This window comes from Uloborus diversus, chromosome 6 (genome assembly GCF_026930045.1).
Source record: "Uloborus diversus isolate 005 chromosome 6, Udiv.v.3.1, whole genome shotgun sequence".
Taxonomy (NCBI): domain Eukaryota; kingdom Metazoa; phylum Arthropoda; class Arachnida; order Araneae; family Uloboridae; genus Uloborus; species Uloborus diversus.
Window position 1 is genome coordinate 125,563,834 of NC_072736.1, and position 21,042 is coordinate 125,584,875.

The window sequence follows — 21,042 nt, forward strand, 5'->3', positions numbered from 1 at the left end:
ACCTTTTGCCCAACGTCCCTTTGTTTTACGAGCGGAACAAATAGTGTCACGGCCACGCATGCATGCAAGGGGGGACCTGTTGGCAAAAACTTCGAAAAACGTCTCATTACAGAGTGTAATGTAGCGAAGCGGCAGTTAAGGACTCCTTGTCCACTTGTGGCTAACTGGCCTTCCCTTTGACATGAGCTCCAAATTCCGATTTTGTAAAAGGAATCAGCGTAATGGCGTTTTGCGAAAATGTTCAAGTTCTGCTTGCAAGTGAAGCAGGACCAAGCCATGTAGGTGTGACCATACCGGTGACTGATCGGGGCAGAGGGCCTGAAATGACGCCATAGTGATTGATTTTTATGACTGATAGGCTAATAATACTTTGGGAATTTTCTCAATACATACCTTGAATGTGATTCAAAGACATAAATCATCACTTGAGGCAGTGAGAAGCGACGGGATGCAAGTGGGCTTATTTAAGTTCTGAGTAAGACTCGGGAATACAAATGTGTTGATTCCTTTTATATACAAAGTACTTTATACAAATTACCAGATTAAGAACAGGCCACTTTAATGGCATTAAAATATATGCAGACAACACCAGGACTTACGTAAAATGTAGAAATTGCCTGATGAAGAACTTTCTCCACCCAGGACATATTTTCAACTGCCCACCACTACTGACACTTATCCAGAACATCGGAGCTTACCCATTTGATGGAGACCTCTACACTGAGAATATTGTACCGCTGGCTAGAGCAGTTGCCAAAGTCATTTTGAGTTTTGTCATGAAGATCCATTTGACTTCTTGTTGGACACCACCACCACCACTATATAAAAATTACTTTTGTTTATAGTAGTATATAAGAGAAAACAAGGATTAGTTAAAATTTTCGATTTTTGCACCTAACAAGTTACTAGTCCAAACTCTTGCCTCCAAAATATATGATAATTTCTCCTGCCATTTGTACTAGTTGTCTTCAAATTAATTTTGGCACTTCAGCTCTTTGCTTATATATCCCTCATTGAAAGGCTGAAAAGTGGTAAGAACTGGTGTAACAAAAGCACTTTTTCAATTGTATGCAACTAGCATGTCCAACTGCTCCACATCTTGTGGAGTTGCTCCGCAAAAATTGCGACACTCCGCAGCTCCGCGAAAAAGTTATTTTGCTCCACATTTCCCGGCCGAGTGTTTTCAAGCATGACAGTGTTTAAAGCTGTTTTTTATTTCTATGCTTGTGCTTAAAACTATTGTCAAAGCTCAAAAACAATTTCATATAAGTGGTTCTAGTTTTTTTATTGGATTTTATGCAAAATACCGAGCTGTTCTGAGAAATTTCAAAATGCTCCCAAAAATTACTACAAATGCTTCTCAAATTGTTTCTCCAAATTTGGCAACCCTGCATATCTAATCTTTGCGAGGATTATGAGGATTTCCAGGAATGCACTGGTACTTAAAGTCGGAATTCCGTTCTAGTACTGCTTTCCAGGAGAAAATGTTTTCCTTAATACAAATTTGTTGATTCCTTTTATACGCAAATTGCTATTTACAAAATATTTTGTATACAAAGTAGTATATAAAAAATTTGATTCGTTAAAATTTTCGTTTTTCGCATTTTGACGGATTGTCACGTTTTGATTCGGATGAACACATTTTTACCAAAAGTATACCAGAAACTGAGCATGTCGGATTAACACGCTGACAAAGAAATTTTATTTCGCAAACCGAATGTTATTTGCTTTGTGAATACATGTATGCGACAGTGAGAACTAAAGGGATGAAAGTGCCAAAACAAAAAATTACGAAATTTCTATAGTTGAGGCAAGCCTAATCCGGCAGCATCGCAATGCTGTGATTAGGATCTGCGTGGCCTTCACAGTGCTGCCAGGTTAGGTTTGCCCCGACTATAGTGCAAGATGTAAGTGTTAGGAAAACTTCTCCGTTATGGGTCAAGAGATCGTACTGGTGGCTCTGGTAGGTGCTGCTATACAGCAAAATTAAGAAAAGAAAATTAATGAAAGCCTGCCGAAGATCTGAACTTTAAACGCGTTTTACGCAAAACTTAAAAAAATCTGCCTTTGCTTCTCACTGCCTCATATGCGCTTCGTTTTCAAGTAAGATATCGACAGTTGAACTCATTAACTATAACTGTATTACCTAAAAAAACGACAATTGTAGTTTTTATTCATCTTGTTGTAAATTCATTAACATCCCCAGACCTAGAATAACCATAACATTGATTCATTTTTATTCAATTCCTTAGTGTACCAAAAAGAAATACTTTCTTTGCCGTCTCCAAATTACGAAACAATCGCTGTTAATTGAGCGAGTTTATTTTAATTTTAAAAAGTTATATATTTGACGGTCATTAAAAGGATCAGTTATTTTATTTCGGAAATTTTTGCTCGTTGACATTTTCTGAAAACTTATAAAAAGTAAAACATTGTATGGATAAACAATCAAATGATATAGAAACACAAATTAAAAACTTAAAACTAAAACGAATCAGAGGTGAAGATCAAATGAGGCAGTGGGGCAAAGGGATGTAAGTGGCAAAATTAAAAATTTGGAGATAACCAGTACACATGGTAGGGGAATCTCTCCTTTGTCTTGGGGCAAGAGATAGTACTAGTAGCCCTGGTAGTTACTGCTGTACAGCATGATTTGGAAAAACTTTTCAATGAAAGACTACCTAGGAGCTAATCTTTAAACGCATTTTACTCAAAACTTGGAAATGTCCACTTGCATTCCTTTGCTTCTCACTGGCTCAAATGCTATATACGCAGTAACACTTACAATCGCATTTTCACTTCTTATTTCGTTGTTTCCCATTATCTAAGAGGATTACCGGATTCTGTAAATAGCTCCCACATTTCTTGTTTCCTGATGTTAGGATTTGTGCCTCACTAGCACGATAAGAATTTAACACCCCTATTTATCTGCACTTACTTTTTGCGTACAACGCGCAAGTTGATTGTGGATAGATTTTTAAGTTAAAATGACTGTTAAATTTGCTGGTTAAATTCGAATCGATTTAATGCTTTGTAACCGAGTGCTCACGTCTAAGAATGAAAATAAAAATATATTTCTTTTTATATTAAAAAAAGAGTTGATTCATTAAAAATACATTAAATTTGCCAACTAATAACCCACGAAAATAAAATCAATAGAAGCATTAAAGAATGAAAAATAATTCTTTTTGGACTGGAAGTTGAAATGACATTTTGCAGGTTAAATTAGCAGCAATTTACTGCTTAGTAACCGAATGTTCACATCTAATAATGAAAAAAAAAATATTTCTTTTTATTTTAGAAAATAATTGATTTATTAACAATACATTAAATTAGTCAACTAATAACGCACGAGTACGAAATCCATAGAAGGTTAAAGAACGCATATGACGCATGGGAAATTAATTATTTTGTGCTGGAATGGAAGTTAAAATGATAACTTGCTGATCGAATTAGTATGTATTTAATGCTTAGTAACGGAATGTTCACATTTAAGAATGAAAAAAAAAGATTTCGTTTTATTTCAGAAAGAGGGTTGATTCATTAACAATACATTAAAGTAGCCAACTAATAACGCACGTATATGAAATCAATAGAAGGATAAAGAACGCATATCACACATGGAAAATTAATTATTATTTTATTTATTTTTGCTGGAATGGAAGTTAAAATGACATCTTGCTGGTCGAATTAGCATGGATTTACTGCTTAGTAACCGAATGTTCAAAATGACATCTTTCTGGTCGAATTAGCATGGATTTACTGTTTAGTAACCGAATGTTCAAACTGAAAAACAGAAATTTCGATTTATTTTAGAAAGAGGGTTGATTCATTAGCAATACATTAAATTATCCGACTAATAACGCACGTATATGAAATCAGTATAAGGATAAAGAATGCATATGGCACATGGAAAATTAATTATTTTGTGCTGGAATGGAAGTTTAAATGACATCTTGCTAGTCGAATTAGCATGGATTTATATAATAACGCACGTATATGAAATCAAAAGAAGGATAAAGAGCGTATGTGACAAATGAGATTTTTTTTTTTTCTTTTCATTTGCTGGAATAGAAAATTTATAAGCTCCTCGGCAATCTTCATTTGAAAACACTTCTTTCTCCTGCCGGCACGGTGGCATGGCACAGTAGTTGGACGTTGGTCTTGTACATACAAGGTTTCGGGTTCAAGCCCTGTTCCTGACGGAGTATTTTCAAGATGCTGCAAACCCTCATCATCCATGTCATATGATTATGCTTCATGTAAACGATCTCTTGAGTATCTACTTAGCTTGAATTTTCTCGGAAAATTTAAATTCCTAGTGCAATTTCGTATCCTAAGAGTCCAGGGGATACTTCTGGAGGGAAACAGCGTCAAAATTCATTTCGCAGATTCACAATTTCGTTAAAAACTTCAGTTCTTGGAACATGACATTACAAGCAAGTTTCTTAAGATTGAAAAAATTGTTATAACTTTTGAAAACTTTCAAGAAAGAACGTTTATTGTTTTGCTTTAGGTTTTTTGGGAATTTTAAAGGAAAAGTGATGCAGCAACCCAGTTAATAAACATGTCTAACCAGTGTACAAATACAGAGCTTTCTAATCTTTCCCTTACTGTAACTGTACAGAAGGTAGTCAGTCTTGAAAATTCGTCGAATAAAATTTTTTGAAGCAACACTTCAGCCCTCCAGAGTTCGTGCCGTGAGCAAACTACTTACATCAAAAAGAAACGAGCTGATTTGTGCATCACATGACTTCCTTTTACTCCAATTTTAATGTCATTTACCCATTATTGGCAATTTTAATGTGATTCAATAGTTTACTCTCTAAATATCACCACCAGTGGCCAAATTAAAACAGATTTTAAAAAAAAAATCGCCAAATTTGTCGCCAACTGGCGATACATCGCCAAGTGTCCGTCAAATTATAACACTACTTGAGTATACATAGAAATTAACAATGATTCCCCCCCCCCAAAAAAAAGGGGCAAAAGACCCCTTTAGAAACACATGAATGAGGTGCAAAACTAGACTCCACCAGGAGTCTACGTACCAAATTTCAACTTTCTAGGACATACCGTTCTTGAGTTATGCGACATACATAAGCATATATGCATATCCACACATACATACATACGGACGTCACGAGAAAAGTCGTTGTAATTAACTCGGGGAATGTCAAAATGGATACTTCGGGTTTTTACACGTTCTTAGGCACTTATCCGCGTGTGGTCGGGTTGAAAAAAAAAAAACTGAACATTCATTCGGGGGTGAGCAAAATGGAAATTAAGGCCGATTTGTGAGTGAAAATTTTTTCGCGAATACAATACTTCCTTTTTTGTAACAGGAAGTAAAAAAGTGTAATTGGTATCTTACGTGTAAGAGGAAGGTGTTACTCTCCCTAGTTTTCCTTTGTATTCTTCTCTTTCTGTCCGAGGTGTTTCTTAATTTTGTTCTTTGATTTTCAGGGGGTGAAGTGGTTTGCTAGTCGGAGTAATCTAAGTGTGAGTGTTTCTCCATCGCAATAGTTTTTGGAAAAAAAATTTTTCGAATTTCAATGTTTTTCTCATCGAGCGAGTGCTTGCGGGATTGGCCGAATGCTTGTTTTTATTTTGTTTCATCAAATATTAAAGAAGGTCTATAACTAAGAGTACAATAAAGAAATAAATCACTTGTATGTTATAGTTGTTAAATTTAAGGAAAATAGATTGTGTGAGGAAAATTATCACTCGCCAGTTGTCAGGTTACTCATTTTGATGCTAGTTCTTGAGGGGGGGGGGGTAAAATAAGAAAAAAAATATAATGAGCTATTCTTTTACTGGGCTATGTTCATCCACCAGTCGGAGTACCTTTCATTAAACTTTGGTTCGAGGCACTGAGATGTAAAGAGCTGTGAGTGTGAAATTTAAAAAATTGGAGGTAACCTGTACAAATGGAAAGTGAGCCTTTCCTCTGTTTTGTGGCAAGAGATGGTACTAGTAGTTCTGGAGGGTGCTGCTGCACAGCATGACTTAGAAAAACTTTTCATTAAAAGAATACCTAGGACCGGAACTTGAAACATGCTTTTCTCAAAACTTGAAAATCATCCCATTTCTTCTCACTGCCTCAATTCATCAGCTTACGTTTAATCAAAACGAGCTGATGTGTGCATCACATGACTTCCATTTACTCCAATTTTAATGTCATTTTCCCATTATTGGCAATTTTAATGTGATTCAATAGTTAACTCTCTAAATATCACCACCAGTGGCCAAATTGAAACAAGATTAAAAATATTAAAAATGCCAAATTTGTCAACAATTTGGTGACAAAACTTGGCGACCATAAAACTGGTGATATATCGCCAAGTGTCCGCCAAATTATTGCACCACTTGAGTATACATCGAAATTAACTATGATTTCCCCCAAAAAGGGGCAAAAGACCCCTTTAGAAACACCCGATTGCAACCAAAAAAGGAGGTGCACAACTAGACCCTACTAGGAGTCTACGTACCAAACTTCAACTTTCTAGGACATACCGTTCTTGAGTTATGCGACATACATACGCACATACATACACACGTACATGCAGACGTCACGAGAAAAGTCGTTGTAATAAACTCGGGGAATGTCAAAATGGATATTTTGGGTGTTTATACGTTCTTAGACACTTATCCGCGTGTGGTCGGGTTGAAAAAAAAAACTGAACATCAATTCGGGGGTGAGCAAAATGGAAATTAAGGCCGAATTTTGAGTGAAAATTTTTTCGCGAATACAATGCTTCCTTTTTTGTAAAAGGAAGTAGAAAAGGTTAAAAAATGATAAACTTTCAAAAACATTGAAAACCTTCTCTTGCTGATGCAGCAACTTTCTGTAATTAAAAAAAAATGCTTCACAGAAAACACATTTTGACATATCATTCATTGATGCTTGATTTGTGTCCAAAATTCCATTAAAAAAACTAATTAAAAAAATCACCCTTTTGAGAAGACGCAATATTCACTTATGCGCAGTGATGCAAAATGAAGAAAACGAAACCCAAAGGCTCAATGAAGCCATCACTCTGTCATCAAGCGCAAAATGAGTTTCTGGGGAAAATATTGCACGATGCTTGTTACGCTCCACTCGTGAGGCAATTATTTGGATAAGTCAAGTAAAAAATGGATATCAAATTACCTTTGATATACTTCTTCTATTTAAAGTCATTGTTAAAAATATTTAAAAAAAATCAAATGAGGTTTTAACATAGGGTGACGGCATCAGTAACAAACATGCTTAAAACAATACTCACGGGTTAACTCAATTTTCTGAGCATCTTAATGTATTTAATTTTAAAACTATTTTTCTCTCATGCATCTAACGTTTGGCTGCTCTTATTAGTCAATTCAATTTTTATTTGCTCAATTTCGATAAAAGGTCCGACCCCCAGTAACAGACACCGACAATTTTGTTGATACCCACAACACATAAGATGAGGAAATAATGAGTAATGGACAGAATTTCCCTTTTCTCTTCAAAATGTGCAAAAGTTCTTTATTTTTAGATCTGAACCTTACTTAATTCAAATAAACATGAAACACCGGCAGACCTTGTGGTAGCTGTTCATAACCTCCCACCACTGCCTTGTAAATACCAACTGGCTCATAAAATTCATTCTGATAACAGTAAATGGTTGCACCGTATTCATGGGTGGCAGCAACATCAGTTTTATCAGCATAAAATTCTTATTATTTAAATCCAAACTTACGACTGTCTGTTACTGGTCCCTTGTCTGTTACTGGTGCCGTTACCCAACAAGTTCAGATAACCGTTTCAGAAATTTGGAAAGGGGTAGTTTGGACCCAGATGACTCGGAATCGTGGAGGAATGAAGAGTTGGAAATGTTTTCTTGACACTCTGGTGTACACGGAAACATCAGAAAAAGACGCCACATCAGTTCATACCTTAGAGCAGGAATAAATGGGAGGGAGAAACTCCAATCATTGAGTTAGCAAAAGCTGTGTGAAAAATTACTTGATTTGGAATGGCAACAGCCATTCAACGCATCCTAGCATGAACTCGAATCTAGCGTTTAGTCGCCACTGAATTTACCGTCGATGAAAGTAGAATTTCGAAGCTCCGATGTAACGAAAGTCACCCTTTTTGATGGGACTTGTGCTCCCAATCTTCAATATATATAATTTATGTGCCCTGTATATACGTTTTAACTAACTGTTCTTAGTTAAAATGTTTTTCTAACCTTCAATAAGCGTTTGTCGATTTTTGAATTTGTGGCAAGTTTACCCACTGAACCATTTTACAACAGCTGACAAATGGACCCCAAGTCACGTGACGCATCAACAGCGAATGGTTGACACGTCCTGCGTGAAACAAATGAAATGAATCTGATTTCTTCAAATGCTTTCGTTTACGATCTGTCATGTGACTTGGGGTCTGGACTTCACGAATGAAAATTTTCACTCCCTCCACTATATCTCTTCTCAATGGTTAATACATTCAAACCCCGCTATAACGAACAGCCAGCGGAAGGGTTAAAGAAATCCCTATAACCGAGGGTTCTCTACATCCAATTTTTCAAAACGAAGTCCGCATTTGCTAAGATATTTCAACAATCAATGCCTCTATTACTCGATATACCTTTAGGATAAAAATAAGAGAAAAATTAGTATTAAATATTGTACTCAGTAATTAACAAACTGTAGAAATGTCTCTTTAAATCTGTCCATAGTCTAGAAAGAAGCTATTTTTAATTGCAAACTTTTGGATTTTATGCATATTTCATCATTTTTCTGTCAACTACTGTAAACAAATTTACAACTTTTATGTCTAGTTTCTGTCATAAATATTTGCTCAAAGCTCCGATAGCCACCTTAGAATTACAATTCTGCCACACAGGGGCTACAGTAAATTTAGAAACGAAAAACTGCTTTCAAATTGAGAAAAAGCATTCACTGCTCTCCAATTTCAAAATAAATTTAACTTGATCTCCTTCAGAAAAGTTTTAGCTTGCCTAATTTAGCCATGGCTAGTGTATAGCAAAAGAGCGGAGCATAGTGAAATGTTGAAATATTTACTCTGGTTTCAGCCCCACCCATCTTATAATATTTTGGCTATATAGCAACACACGTAGTCTATTCCGATCTGGAAAAAAAAAATACCTTTGAAAATCAAAGCGTATGATAGTGCAATAGGGTGTGCCTTATAATGCACTTTTTAAAAAAGTTTTGAATTTCTTATACGGCACCCCTTTAATTGCTTCCTTTTGATGAAAAAATACACACATAAAAGTTTCATAGAATTTGAACATAATTTAGGGGGTGCTACAAGTGATTAAAATTACATTCATTGTGAAAAAATGGTGTAAAAATCAACTCTCCAATATATCTTGTCATATTTTCAATCAACGTGAAATAAGGTTGGTTGGGTTAAACGTAACACAAATACCTATTTCTTATGCATACAAGAAAATAATAAGCATTTCATTTTATTTAATAATGTCAACAATGCGTCCGAAAGTTCGGTAATGCCATTCATATCACAGGTTTACACTTTCGGGCTTTTACATTCAGCAATATTGTGATTTTTCTCTTTGTTACTTCCATGTGACAATGCAAACTTTTAACTAATTGCTACTTATTATCCAGACTAAATAAATAAATTTAAAAATAAATAAAGAGAGAGAGAGAGTTGACAAATTTTGCAGCAGTGGTAGCACCCTCTAAATATTATTCAATTTTTATTTTTCAGATATGAGAATTTTTTTCATCCAAAGGAACAAAATGAAAGGGTGCCTCATGAAAAAATAACACCTTTAAAAATAAGACGCACCCTATAGTGCAAGCAAATTTCAAAAATTGATACTCAAAACTAATATTTTGCTGCAAGTCAAAAATTATTTTTGTTATTATCAAATGATAAAGTTCTTGTTATTAGCATTTTAAATGTTAATTTAAACCTTCTAATATTCCATACAATGTTTATTTGGTTAATATTAAGCTTATTTGTATTTAATGTATTTTGCACAATTAGTCAAGCGCATAAAGGCAAAGTGTATGGGTCAAATTGAACAGGGCAAAGTGAAATTGTAAAATTCGTTTACGCATTCAATCATTTACCAAATTAAGTTGCTCTTCATCATTTATATAATTCATTTAAATTCCTTTATTAAATAAGTCACTTATATATATTTATTCATTCACTTGTTTTTTTTTTATTTATTCACTATTTTATTCACTCATTTATTGTTCCTCAGATGTTAAGTAATTAATTAATTTATTACTTCATATCTTTTCATTTATTCATTCCCCCTTTTATTTACTCATTCATTTGATCGAAAAAATTTTTTACAATTGAAAAGAAAACAGTTCACTTTTCACTTTGCTCCATGGGAAAAAAATGAAAACATCCACTTTTTTAAACAGAACAAATTTACTGAAAAAAAAATAATAATCCATTGTAAGTTTCATCTCAAAATACATTGGTCCTTCTGTATGTACTGTAGTTTTCAAAACAAATTTTCAATTTGTTCATTTTGAAAATGTCAAGTCGTCCCTAACTATTTCTTTTTCTCCCACATTCCCCTACTACATCTTTAATTCTACCATTTTACATAACGATCCTGATAAATTAGATTTCTTAACTATTCATTCCCTCTTTCCATCATCCGTTCTTTTCGCCACTTTCCGATTCCGTATTCTATTTAAAGAAACTACCGATTTCTTTACAGTAGGAAGTAAATATTAATTTGCAAGGATACAGGCAGGCAGATCCTCTATTAAGATGGCACGAGCACTCAGCTGTAAGGCTTCAGGCTCGTTGTTTGCAGAATAAATTTGAAAAAAAAAGAGGAGACAGTTCTTTACGCTTGCTTAACAAAAGGAAATGAAGAAGATCATCATATTGTTGATTTTCCTTTTCCGCGCGTTGAAAATGAATGTTCTGTGAAGAAGTTAATCCGATAATAACACAAGAAAAGAATTTGTTCTGAAATGGATTCTATTGGATTTTGAATGAAGTAAGAGTAGTTTCAATATTGTTGATTAAATGAATGAATAACTAAAAGGGCGAATTAATAAATGAAAAGATAATGAAGTAAACTAATAAATATACCAGTGGTACTCACAGTTCTGTAGGGGTACCACTAGTACTATAAAGAAACTACCTACTTCTTTACAGTAGGGAGTAAATATTAATTTGCAAGGATATAGGCAGGCAGATCGTCTATTAAGATGGCACGCGCACTCAGCTGAAAGACTTCAGGCTCGCTGTTTGCAGAATAAATTTGAAAAGATAGTGATATAAACTATTAAATATACTCGTGGTACCCGCAGTACTGTAGGGGGTACCACTAGTACTGTAAAGAAACTTCCACTTTCTGTATTGCAGATAGTAAATATTAATTTGCAAGGATATAGGCAGGCAGATCCTCTATTAAGATGGCACGAGCACTCAGCTGTAAGGCTTCAGGCTCGTTGTTTGCAGAATAAATTTGAAAAAAAGAGGAGACACTTCTTTACGCTTGCTTAACAAAAGGAAATGAAGAAGATCGTCATATTGTTGATTTTCCACTTCCGCGCGTTCAAATGAATGTTCTGTGAAGAAGTTAATCCGATAATAATGTAAGAAAAGAATTAGTTCTTAAATTGATTCTAGCGGATTTTGAAAGAAGTAAGAGTAGTTTCATTAGGTAAATCATTATCTTTGATGTCCGCAAGTGCTGATTCTTCTAATTAAAAAGTTGGTTCGCAGAAATATTGCAAATAATCAAGTTTTTGAATTTAAAAAATTTGCAAGGCGATTATTTATTTATTTATTTATTTTAATTTTTCTTTTTATTCATTTATTATTTTTTTAATTTATGTAAATAATCTTTCCTTAGTTTTGAATAAAAACAAAGAACCACTCCAATTTTATTGAATTTTTTCTAAATAAATTCAAACCACATGCAGTCATTTCACTGTATATTATACAAATACGACATCAATGCAAAAACATATTTTTTGAAACACCCACGCTCAAAATGAAAGCATCGATGATATCAGTGTATCTACCAAAAACCAATTTTGTTTTGAAACATCCAAAATAATTTTGAATCAACCTTTTTCAAGGCAGAATTACCCATATATGGATTCCTTAATTGCCAAATCGATTAATTCCACTTTTTAAAAAAATCCTCATTTCTGCTTTAATAGAGCTTGATCAATGCTTAGCATGTGAATTTATATTAAAATTTTGGTTCAGAACATTTCTGACCATGTTGACATGACCCTGATGACAGAAGATGCAACATGAAGGCCAATTTACTACTATGGATAACATCATCTTCTTCATAACTATCCTCTACTTTTTGTTTCATGAAGTTCGTCGATTTGGTAAGTGAGGCATCTATAACAAAATATAGTTATTCAAAATCAATGGTACAATGTTTGCAATTGCTAAAAGAGGATTTAATTTTGTATATTTGAGTATGACAAAATATTGGTTTCCTTAGCTCTTATTAAAGACACTGGCGGCTCTAGCTATAATACAAAAATTGTGTTTTTTCGCAAATTTTCTTGCCTGTTTTTATAGTATTGGTTATTTGTTATTCTTAACGTGCAATAGAGTGCAAAATGAATGTTTAAAACGTGACAAGATTTTGTATTTCCTCAGTTGAAAGCAGAAACTGTAGTGTTTTTTTTTTTTTTTTTTTTTTTTTGAAATTATTGAGGCTATTGAGATAGGTCATTTCTTCCTCAAAATATGTCATTTCTTTCTCGAGATATGTCGACCTAAAAACAAAAAAAACAAAGGAAAAATTGGAAGTATGCAGTTATTCTGCTTAAACTTTTTGAAAGTTACTAACACTCTCTAATCTTTAGTAAAAAGGAAAGAAGCCCCTTTAAGGATCTAGATTGAGGGGCAGAATTCTGATCTAAAACAACTGACGAATTTTTTCAAAAGTTATGCTCCTCCTCCTCAGATGATAAAAAAAGATAAGTAGCCACAAAATCATCAGCAATATACAATGATTTTGTTTTAATTATAAAAAAAAGTTTCATTCCTGTTGCATCCGGTAAAACCCATGCAGTAGAATCTCGATAACTCGAATTTTATAACTCGAATATTTCTTCATTTCGAAGTTTTCATTGGGTCCCAAACTCTTGAGACTGTTGTGGGAACTTCCCATCACTCGAACTACCAATAACTCGAACGTTTTAGCCGGTCTCTTGGAACTTCGAGTTATCATAAGTTGACTGTAATTTCAAAGCAGTTTAACTCAGTCTTAAAGGTCTTTTAGAACAAACATTTTAACAAAACGTGGAAAGATAAAACATTCTGCTGTCTATGCTTTATTTATTCTGACACGAACTTTTGTGCAGCGACTTTATGTTGCTTTTTTTATGTACGCTGCATTAAAAGCAACTTAAATCCAGATTAGAGCTTTTTTTTTTTTACCCCTTGCGATCAACCCACTCCTCATAGTCTGCTGAACATCTAAGAAAGCTCTTTTTTCCCTCCTTTATCGTGAAATAACTTCCGAAATTTTCTAAAGCTTTTCAATTCAACGTCATTTACGGAAAGAGCAAAGTCGTTTTTATGTACTTATATACTCTTTTAATTCGAGAAAAGTCCTAGTCTTTAACACTTCTGGAGTGACCTGAAGTGAAGAGAGAAAGAAATAAAATACTTTAAACTGAAAGGGGAAGCAAAACGCAAAAAGGAATTCAACACATTTTTTGAAGGTTTCTTTTGTTTTACGTTGTAACAGAAAGCGGATTGTTTTTTTTTTTTTTTTTTTTTTTTTTTTTTTTTACTGTTATTATTTCGGCGTAAAAAAAAGAGCGGTTAACGGAGCATTCAGTAAGAAAAATTACTTTGGTTTCCTAAAGCTGCAGAACACACAAACAAGATTTTTTTTTCGGAAACAGTTAAATAGATCAACTTTAAAAATAATTAATTGATTCTGTTATTGTTAGGACTCCAAGTTAACCCCTTCCTGTTCGCTTTCGTCAGAATCGGAGGCTGAACTTTCGTCTATTTTCTGTGCCCGTGTTATTTCCGGGACGAGAGTTTACAAAGTTCAAACTTTTTAAAAAAAAATCTAAAAGTCAAAAATTGATACGAATATTGAACTAACATCTTCATTTAAAAAAAAAAAAATTCTTGAATTAAAAAAAGCACATCTATGATCGTTTTCATGAAAATAATAAGATTGTTCAGTGTTAAAAAATAAATTTAAAATGATGTAATCTTAAACATGAAAATTTCACGATTCGAATACTGGAGAAACACTCGGAGTTTTATTTTCGAACGTCTGTAGTTGCAACAGAATAGAAGTAAAATAAAATAATAGTTTAAAAAACTAAAAAAAAAACACGCTTTAGTAGCAAAATGAACTAAAAGGTTAAAAACAATCTTCGGATGACAAGTATATAAAGTAATTGACCAAACACTTAATTTTACTATAATAGAAAAAAAGCGTGGGGGACTGCCTGTATACATTTTTGCATGGATAACGAGTGGAAGAAATTTAAGTCAACTGATAAGATGCCCCCCACGCATTTTTTTTTTCTATTACAGTAAAATTAAGTGTTTGGTCAATTACTTTATATACTTGTCATTCAAAGATTATTTTTAACTTTTTAGTTCCTTTTTCTACTAAAGCGTGGTTTTTTTTTTTTTTTTTTTTTTAGTTTTTTAAACTGTTATTTTATTTTTAACTTTTTAGTTCATTTTGCTACTAAAGCGTGTTTTTTTAGTTTTTTAAACTAATTTTTTTTATAACGGAATGTATCTTAGTATTCTATTGCATAATTTGCATCAGACATTTTGAATGCTTTCTGGTAAATTCATGTGCAAACATTGTCACACTCCGCAGCTCTGATTTGTACGTTGTAAGTAATTTTCTAATAAGCCACTGGCTATTTGTCTAAAGGAAAGTTGGACCCACAAACATACAAGTTAAACTAATAAAAGCGTTAAAATGTCAGTAATCCAACGTTATTAAGCACAAAACTTGCAAATGATTGCAGACACGTGTTTCGGTGTTACAAGGAACACCTTTTTCAATGCAAAGAAGTGTGAGCTTTTGGATGAAAAGTCATCCGAGAAAAGCATTGAATAAACTAATAACTTATCGTTAATAAATTAATTTGATTATAGAATATTGCATTGTCATCGGGTCTGAGGTTGTATTCCAAATTTTAAAAGAATCCGATCACAAAAAGTGGGCAAAAATTGGGTTGCAAGATTATAAATTTAATTTCGGTGTAGACGGGATTAGAACGCACTCCCAATAATTCCAGGAGGTGGACGTCAGCGAAGATCCGCGCCTTAGACCGATCGACCACGAACGCTAATAGAGCGGTGGAATGTACTAACAGTAATAAGCCTCTTAGTCCAAAGGAGAGTTACTCACAAACATACACAAGTGAAGCCAATAAAAACGTGTTGAAAAAGAAAACTTTACTTTATTTAACGAAGCAAATAAAAATATTAATTAGAACTAGCATTGATTGAGGCTGAAGTTCGAGCAGTTGTGTTTTGTATTTCTCCTCACCTTTTTGCTTTAATTCGATCCGTAAGCGTTCTTCTTGGAGGCATTGGATAAATATATTTTCTGTTCACTTCCAGACAAAAATATACGTTTTTATTTTAAAAAACCATGACAGTTTCTATAGCTGATTGAAAATATTCTACAGATATTTTGTAACCATTGACAGTCGAAAGTATAACTAACTATAAATCAATATTTCTTATACAAACGCGGTATGATGAAAAATGCTCTAAAGGGAGGAGGAGGTGGAGGAGAGAACAAAATCGATTTTTTTAATGCTTTTTGCGAGTTTGGTTATTGCTTTCAGTCAAAAAACCTACTTTTAGTCAATGAAATTGATATAATAAGCAAAAGAAAAAACTAATAATAACATGGATCCAGAAAAAACTTATTTTCCCAGCAGTTATTTTTTATTTAATTTTTGTACGTCCGATTTTGGAAATAAGGTGTGGTCTTTATGACGTCACAAGTGATGTACTTTGGCGCGCTACTCCATTGACGCTGTAAATGTTTACGTTTTGCTGTCAACCGCGTTGCCAGGTTATGATAATTTGCACATGCGCTAATGGCATCAGTGAATGGCATTTCATCACGTGTGATGTCATGTGCAGAAGCGTAAAAATGAATTTCAATCTGCGCACCGATTAAAGTAGTTCTTAAGAAATATTAAACTTTGTCAAAATATTTAAAACAGTTTTAAATCATGTGCTTTTAAGCATGCTCTTCCAGGAGAAAATACTTCTAGGATTTCGGAAACAACCTCATTGTAAGTGTCATATTTCTGCGGGTAGACTATAAAGTTTAAATTTTTGTTATAATTATCTTTATTTCCACTTAAATAAATAAAAACTAATGTGGATTGAATTCCAAAAAGGGATCACAATTTCTAATGAATTACAACGACATTAATACTGTAATACTTCTCAAAGTTAACCGGATGTTGATTTATATTTTCTATCGGTGTTTTAAAAAATCTCTTCTTTAGTACTGACACTGACTCGAATTTTTCCAATGATCAATACCTAGTCAGATTTTTATGATCCTTTGTTAATACGATCTCTTTCTTTTGACACAAAAAAAGAGATTACAAATTTCAAAACAAATAGGTGTCCCACATCTTTCCTTCCTCTAACATTCGAATGTTCGATTTCAAAATGATGACAATTGTTTTGCGAATTGATTGCCAATGCAGAAGTTTTTGTAAAACACGTTAGCTTTTCATTCGCAGAGTGGATATGAAATACTTTGATTTACACGCGATTCAACCATTGGAATTCCAATGTCTTTCGTTCTATTTTCACGATCTTAATTTCATTTGTTTTAGTTAATTCTTTATTTGTTTTGTTTTTTTCTTCTTAAACACACTCACAATCTTTCTACGTAGACTTTTTAGATTTAGTATAAAAAACATTTTTGATCTTTCATTATCAATTTACTTTAGCTAAAATCAAATACGTTGGGGAATAGGGAAAGAAAATAAATTTAAAGGGCAATTTATTTTTAATAGATTTATGATTTGTTGCACAAAACACCCTACAAAGATTCAAAAACAGATTCTTCTTTCAATGAATAAACTTTAGGGAGAAAATAGACTCCACTTCGGTAAAATGCAAATCAATTTTGTAGGCTTCCGGTAACATTACTTCAAAAATAGTACTTGACTCAGTAACGGATAAAATTTTTAGTGTTAACGGATTTTTTTTTTTTTTTTTTTTTTTACCTTAGAGCAGGAATAAAAGTGAAGGGAGCAAATGCAATCATTGGCTTAGCAAAAGCTGACCCAATGACTCCAAGTCACGTGACTCAACGACGACGAATGGTTGGCACGTGTTGCGTGAAACAAGTGTAAGAAATCTGATTTTTTACAATGCTTTGCTCCAAAATCTGTCACGTGACTTGGGGTCTTGGTTTCATGAATGACGTTCTTCACTCCCTCCATTTTATCTCTTCTCAATGTTTTTTACCAGAGTAAATATTTAAATTTTGTTCATGAATATCTTCGAAATTCAATTGCATTACACAGAAGCAGAGTCCATGTTTGTCATAAAGTTCATACAATGAAGCATGGATCTCACATGCAATAGAAATTCCATAAAATGCAAATCAATTTTGAAAGCTTCCGGTAAACTTATTTAAAAACTAGTTTTTGACTCGGTAACGGATAAAATTTTTTCTGATAATGGATAGTTTTTTACCGAGGTAAATGTTTAAATTTTGTTTATAGAAATCGTCAAAATTCAATTGCATTGCACTGAAGTCGAGTCCATATTTTTCATAAACTTCATACAATGAAGCATGGATCTCACATGCAACAGAACATCAAAAATCCGAACTAATTAATACCATAGATAGTTCGGATTTTCTAAAATTTTCAACAAAATACCATTCAGAAAAAAAAAAGTATGCATATAAATTAAATAACGTGGTAAAACAATCTGTATGTACATTAGGGTGTCTAGTCAAAATAAGTTGATTTTCAAGTAGCAAAACCTATTATGTTTTTCTTTCATGTCAAAACAATTGTAAGCAAGGTTTCATATAATTTGGACAACAGCAACCCGTGCCGACTTGCGTCTGAAAGTGAGAACCAGCACATACGTACTATGCCAAATTGAAAAAAAAAAAAAAACATTTTAGGAATCTCAAATTTTATGTTGAAAAAACGTTAATAAAGGGTACCACAAAAACATTTATTCAAATTAAAAAAATATTTAGGTGTCCCGCACTAGGCCTAATATGCGAATGTTTGAAATTACAGTAGTTCATCATTATCTAACTTCCTTTTTTCAGTTCAATAGTAGCGTGGATTGCTGAAACCTTTGTACTACTGTAAGCTAGATTTAAATTAAAAAGTGATAACGGTTGCCTTATAGTGTAATAAACATGTAATAGCAACTTTTATTCAGTTACTAGTGGTACCCACACGATTTTGCCCGTAGAAGAAAATTAAAAGGTCATTTGGTTCGCCTGTATATTTTCAAATAATGGACGATGAATTTTTCGCCAATTTGCTTTTGCTCGTCCACGTCATGGTTATTTGCTCGACCATGTTATGATAATTTGTTCGTCCACGTCATGATAATTTCCTCGGTAAAATGTTCTTAGAATTGGAATAGAAAAAGAACGAAATCGAGTATTCGAAAAATCGCTTCGAGGTCAGGTGCTCACCCTTATGCTACGACCTAATTTTGTGCCAAATTTTAAGAAAATCAGCCGAACGGTCTAGGTACTATGCTCGTCACAGACATCCAGACAGAGACAGAGATTCAGAGACACGGACTTTCAGCTTTATTGTTAGTAAAGATAATAGTCTTTGTATATTGTTATTGCTTTATTGTATTATATAGAAATAATAAAATAAAATCTAAAGTTATTTATTATCTAACGTAAGAAGTTACAGCAAAAATCATTTCTTTAATTTACATAAAGGTAATAATTTTAGCCTTTTATATTAAAAAACAAAACTGCGCATTTAAATATAAATAAAACTGACAAAGTTGAAATACTTCAAACATTTCTTTCTCATTTTTATTATATTAGGAAGAAAATCGTTAGATAAAAAATAATATTAAGTTAATATTTATAATCTAAAATAATTTTTTAATCCAATGAAATAGCACTTACATTGGATTAAAAAATCAAACATTTAGCATAGTCGCCCTTTCGCTTTTGTTTTTTGATTGAAAGTAATTGCATATTACAATACTTGGTACGGCGGACTTAAAGCCGAGAACTGACAATAGTTCAACATGAACTATTCCTTATTTTGAACATAATCCTGGTGGTTTTATATGTATCAACTTTTAAATGGTTTTCCAAATTGTCATAATCTAGCTTTTTAACAGGCTTTTATTAGCTTCACTTGTTTGTTTGTGAGTAACTCTCCTTTGGACTAAGAGCTAGTGGCTTATTATTGTCAGTATATTCCACCAGTTTATGAGTGTTCGCAGCCGATCGGTCTAAGGCGCGGATCTTCACCTGACGTCCACCTCCGGGAATCATTGGGTGTGCGTTCTAATCCCGTCTACTTCGAAATTAAATTTATAATCTTGCAACTCAATTTTCGTCCACTTTTGTGGTCGGATTCTTTTAAAATTTGGAATGCACCTCAGACCCGATGACAATGCAATATTCTATAACAAAATTAATTTATTGACGATAAGTTATTGGTTTATTCTAATTAACACGCTTTTATTAGCTTAACTTGTATGTTTGTGGGTCCAAGTTTCCTTTGGACAAATAGCCAGTGGCTTATTAGAATTACTTACAACGTACAAATCAGAGCTGCGGAGTGCAACAATATTTGCACATGAATTAACCAGAAAGGATTCAAAATGTGTCTGATGTGAATAATGCAATAAAATACTAAGATACATTCCATTATAAAAATCGAACACACGCACAAAGATTTCATTTAAGAGTTACAAGTATTAACAATATTTAGTATCTAAATCTCATTTTGAAAAAATAATAGTATAAAAAACTAAAAGAACACGCTTTAGTAGCAAAATGAACTAAAAAGTTGAAAATATTCTTTGGATGACAAGTATATAAATTAATTGACCAAACACTTAATTTTACTGTAATAGAAAAAAAGCGTGGGGGACTTCTTATCAGTTGTCTTAAAGTTCTTCCACTTGTTATACATGCAAAAATGTAAATAGGCAACCTCCCAGGCATTTTTTTTACTACAGTAAAATTAAGTGTTTGGTCAATTACTTTATATACTTGTCATCCAAAGATTATTTTTAACTTTTTAGTTCATTTTGCTACTAAAGCGTGTTTTTTTAGTTTTTAAACTATTATTTTATTTTTTACTTTTTAGTTTAAAGGCAGCACAAAAAACTCACGAAAGCCGCATAATTTCCCCACCACCGAACTAGCGAATTGAAACAGTAATTAGACAGAAAAAATGTTTAAAACTCTCACAAACCAAACGTAGTCTAACAAAGCTTGTGTTCGTTTAAATAATTCCTCTGCCTGTCTCGAATATGTTTCGCTCTCATGACATAAGGTGATACAACAATACCAAAAGCTCATGTTTTCCATTGTGTGACTCAGTCTTTCGTAAGTGTTGCCACGTTCTTTTAAAATTAAGAGTTCATAATCCGAGTTGTCAAAAAATATTCTGAGAATTTTTTTAAACCATTTGCAACATTTAACGAGTGTTTTAAAAAAGGCACTAGAATGTCCTTAGATTTTTTTTTTTTTTTTTTTTTTTTTTGAGCAATCACGATTGCTTATTGTTCTCATTTGACCGTCTTTGGTGTCCGTGCCTTTTTCAGCCCCCACACGTCACCTGCAGGTGCAACTCCGTCCCCCGGTAGCCGCTCCTGGTCGTTGGCGTCCTACACACATGCACTCTCGTACACATACCCACTCACACACATACACACGCCAACATGCATACACACAGATCTAATCACACAAAAAAACCTACACATACACAACTAATACACACGTCTCCGTTCAGGAGGAGAGGTAGACTTGGAGGGATAAGAGCCGTGCCTAGAAACAAGTGAGTAGG

The 21,042-nt window shown here is 33.3% G+C and overlaps 1 protein-coding gene across 1 annotated transcript in view; it reads left to right on the top strand.

Annotated features, from left to right (window-relative positions):
- Window positions 1-221: 221 nt before the first annotated feature.
- Window positions 222-21,042, top strand: part of LOC129224971 (uncharacterized) — a 53,032-nt gene continuing 32,211 nt past the window's right edge. Inside the window, exon 1 of the mRNA XM_054859518.1 lies at window positions 222-278. Coding sequence (XP_054715493.1) covers window positions 222-278 — 57 coding nt within the window. The remainder of the gene's footprint in view (window positions 279-21,042) is intronic.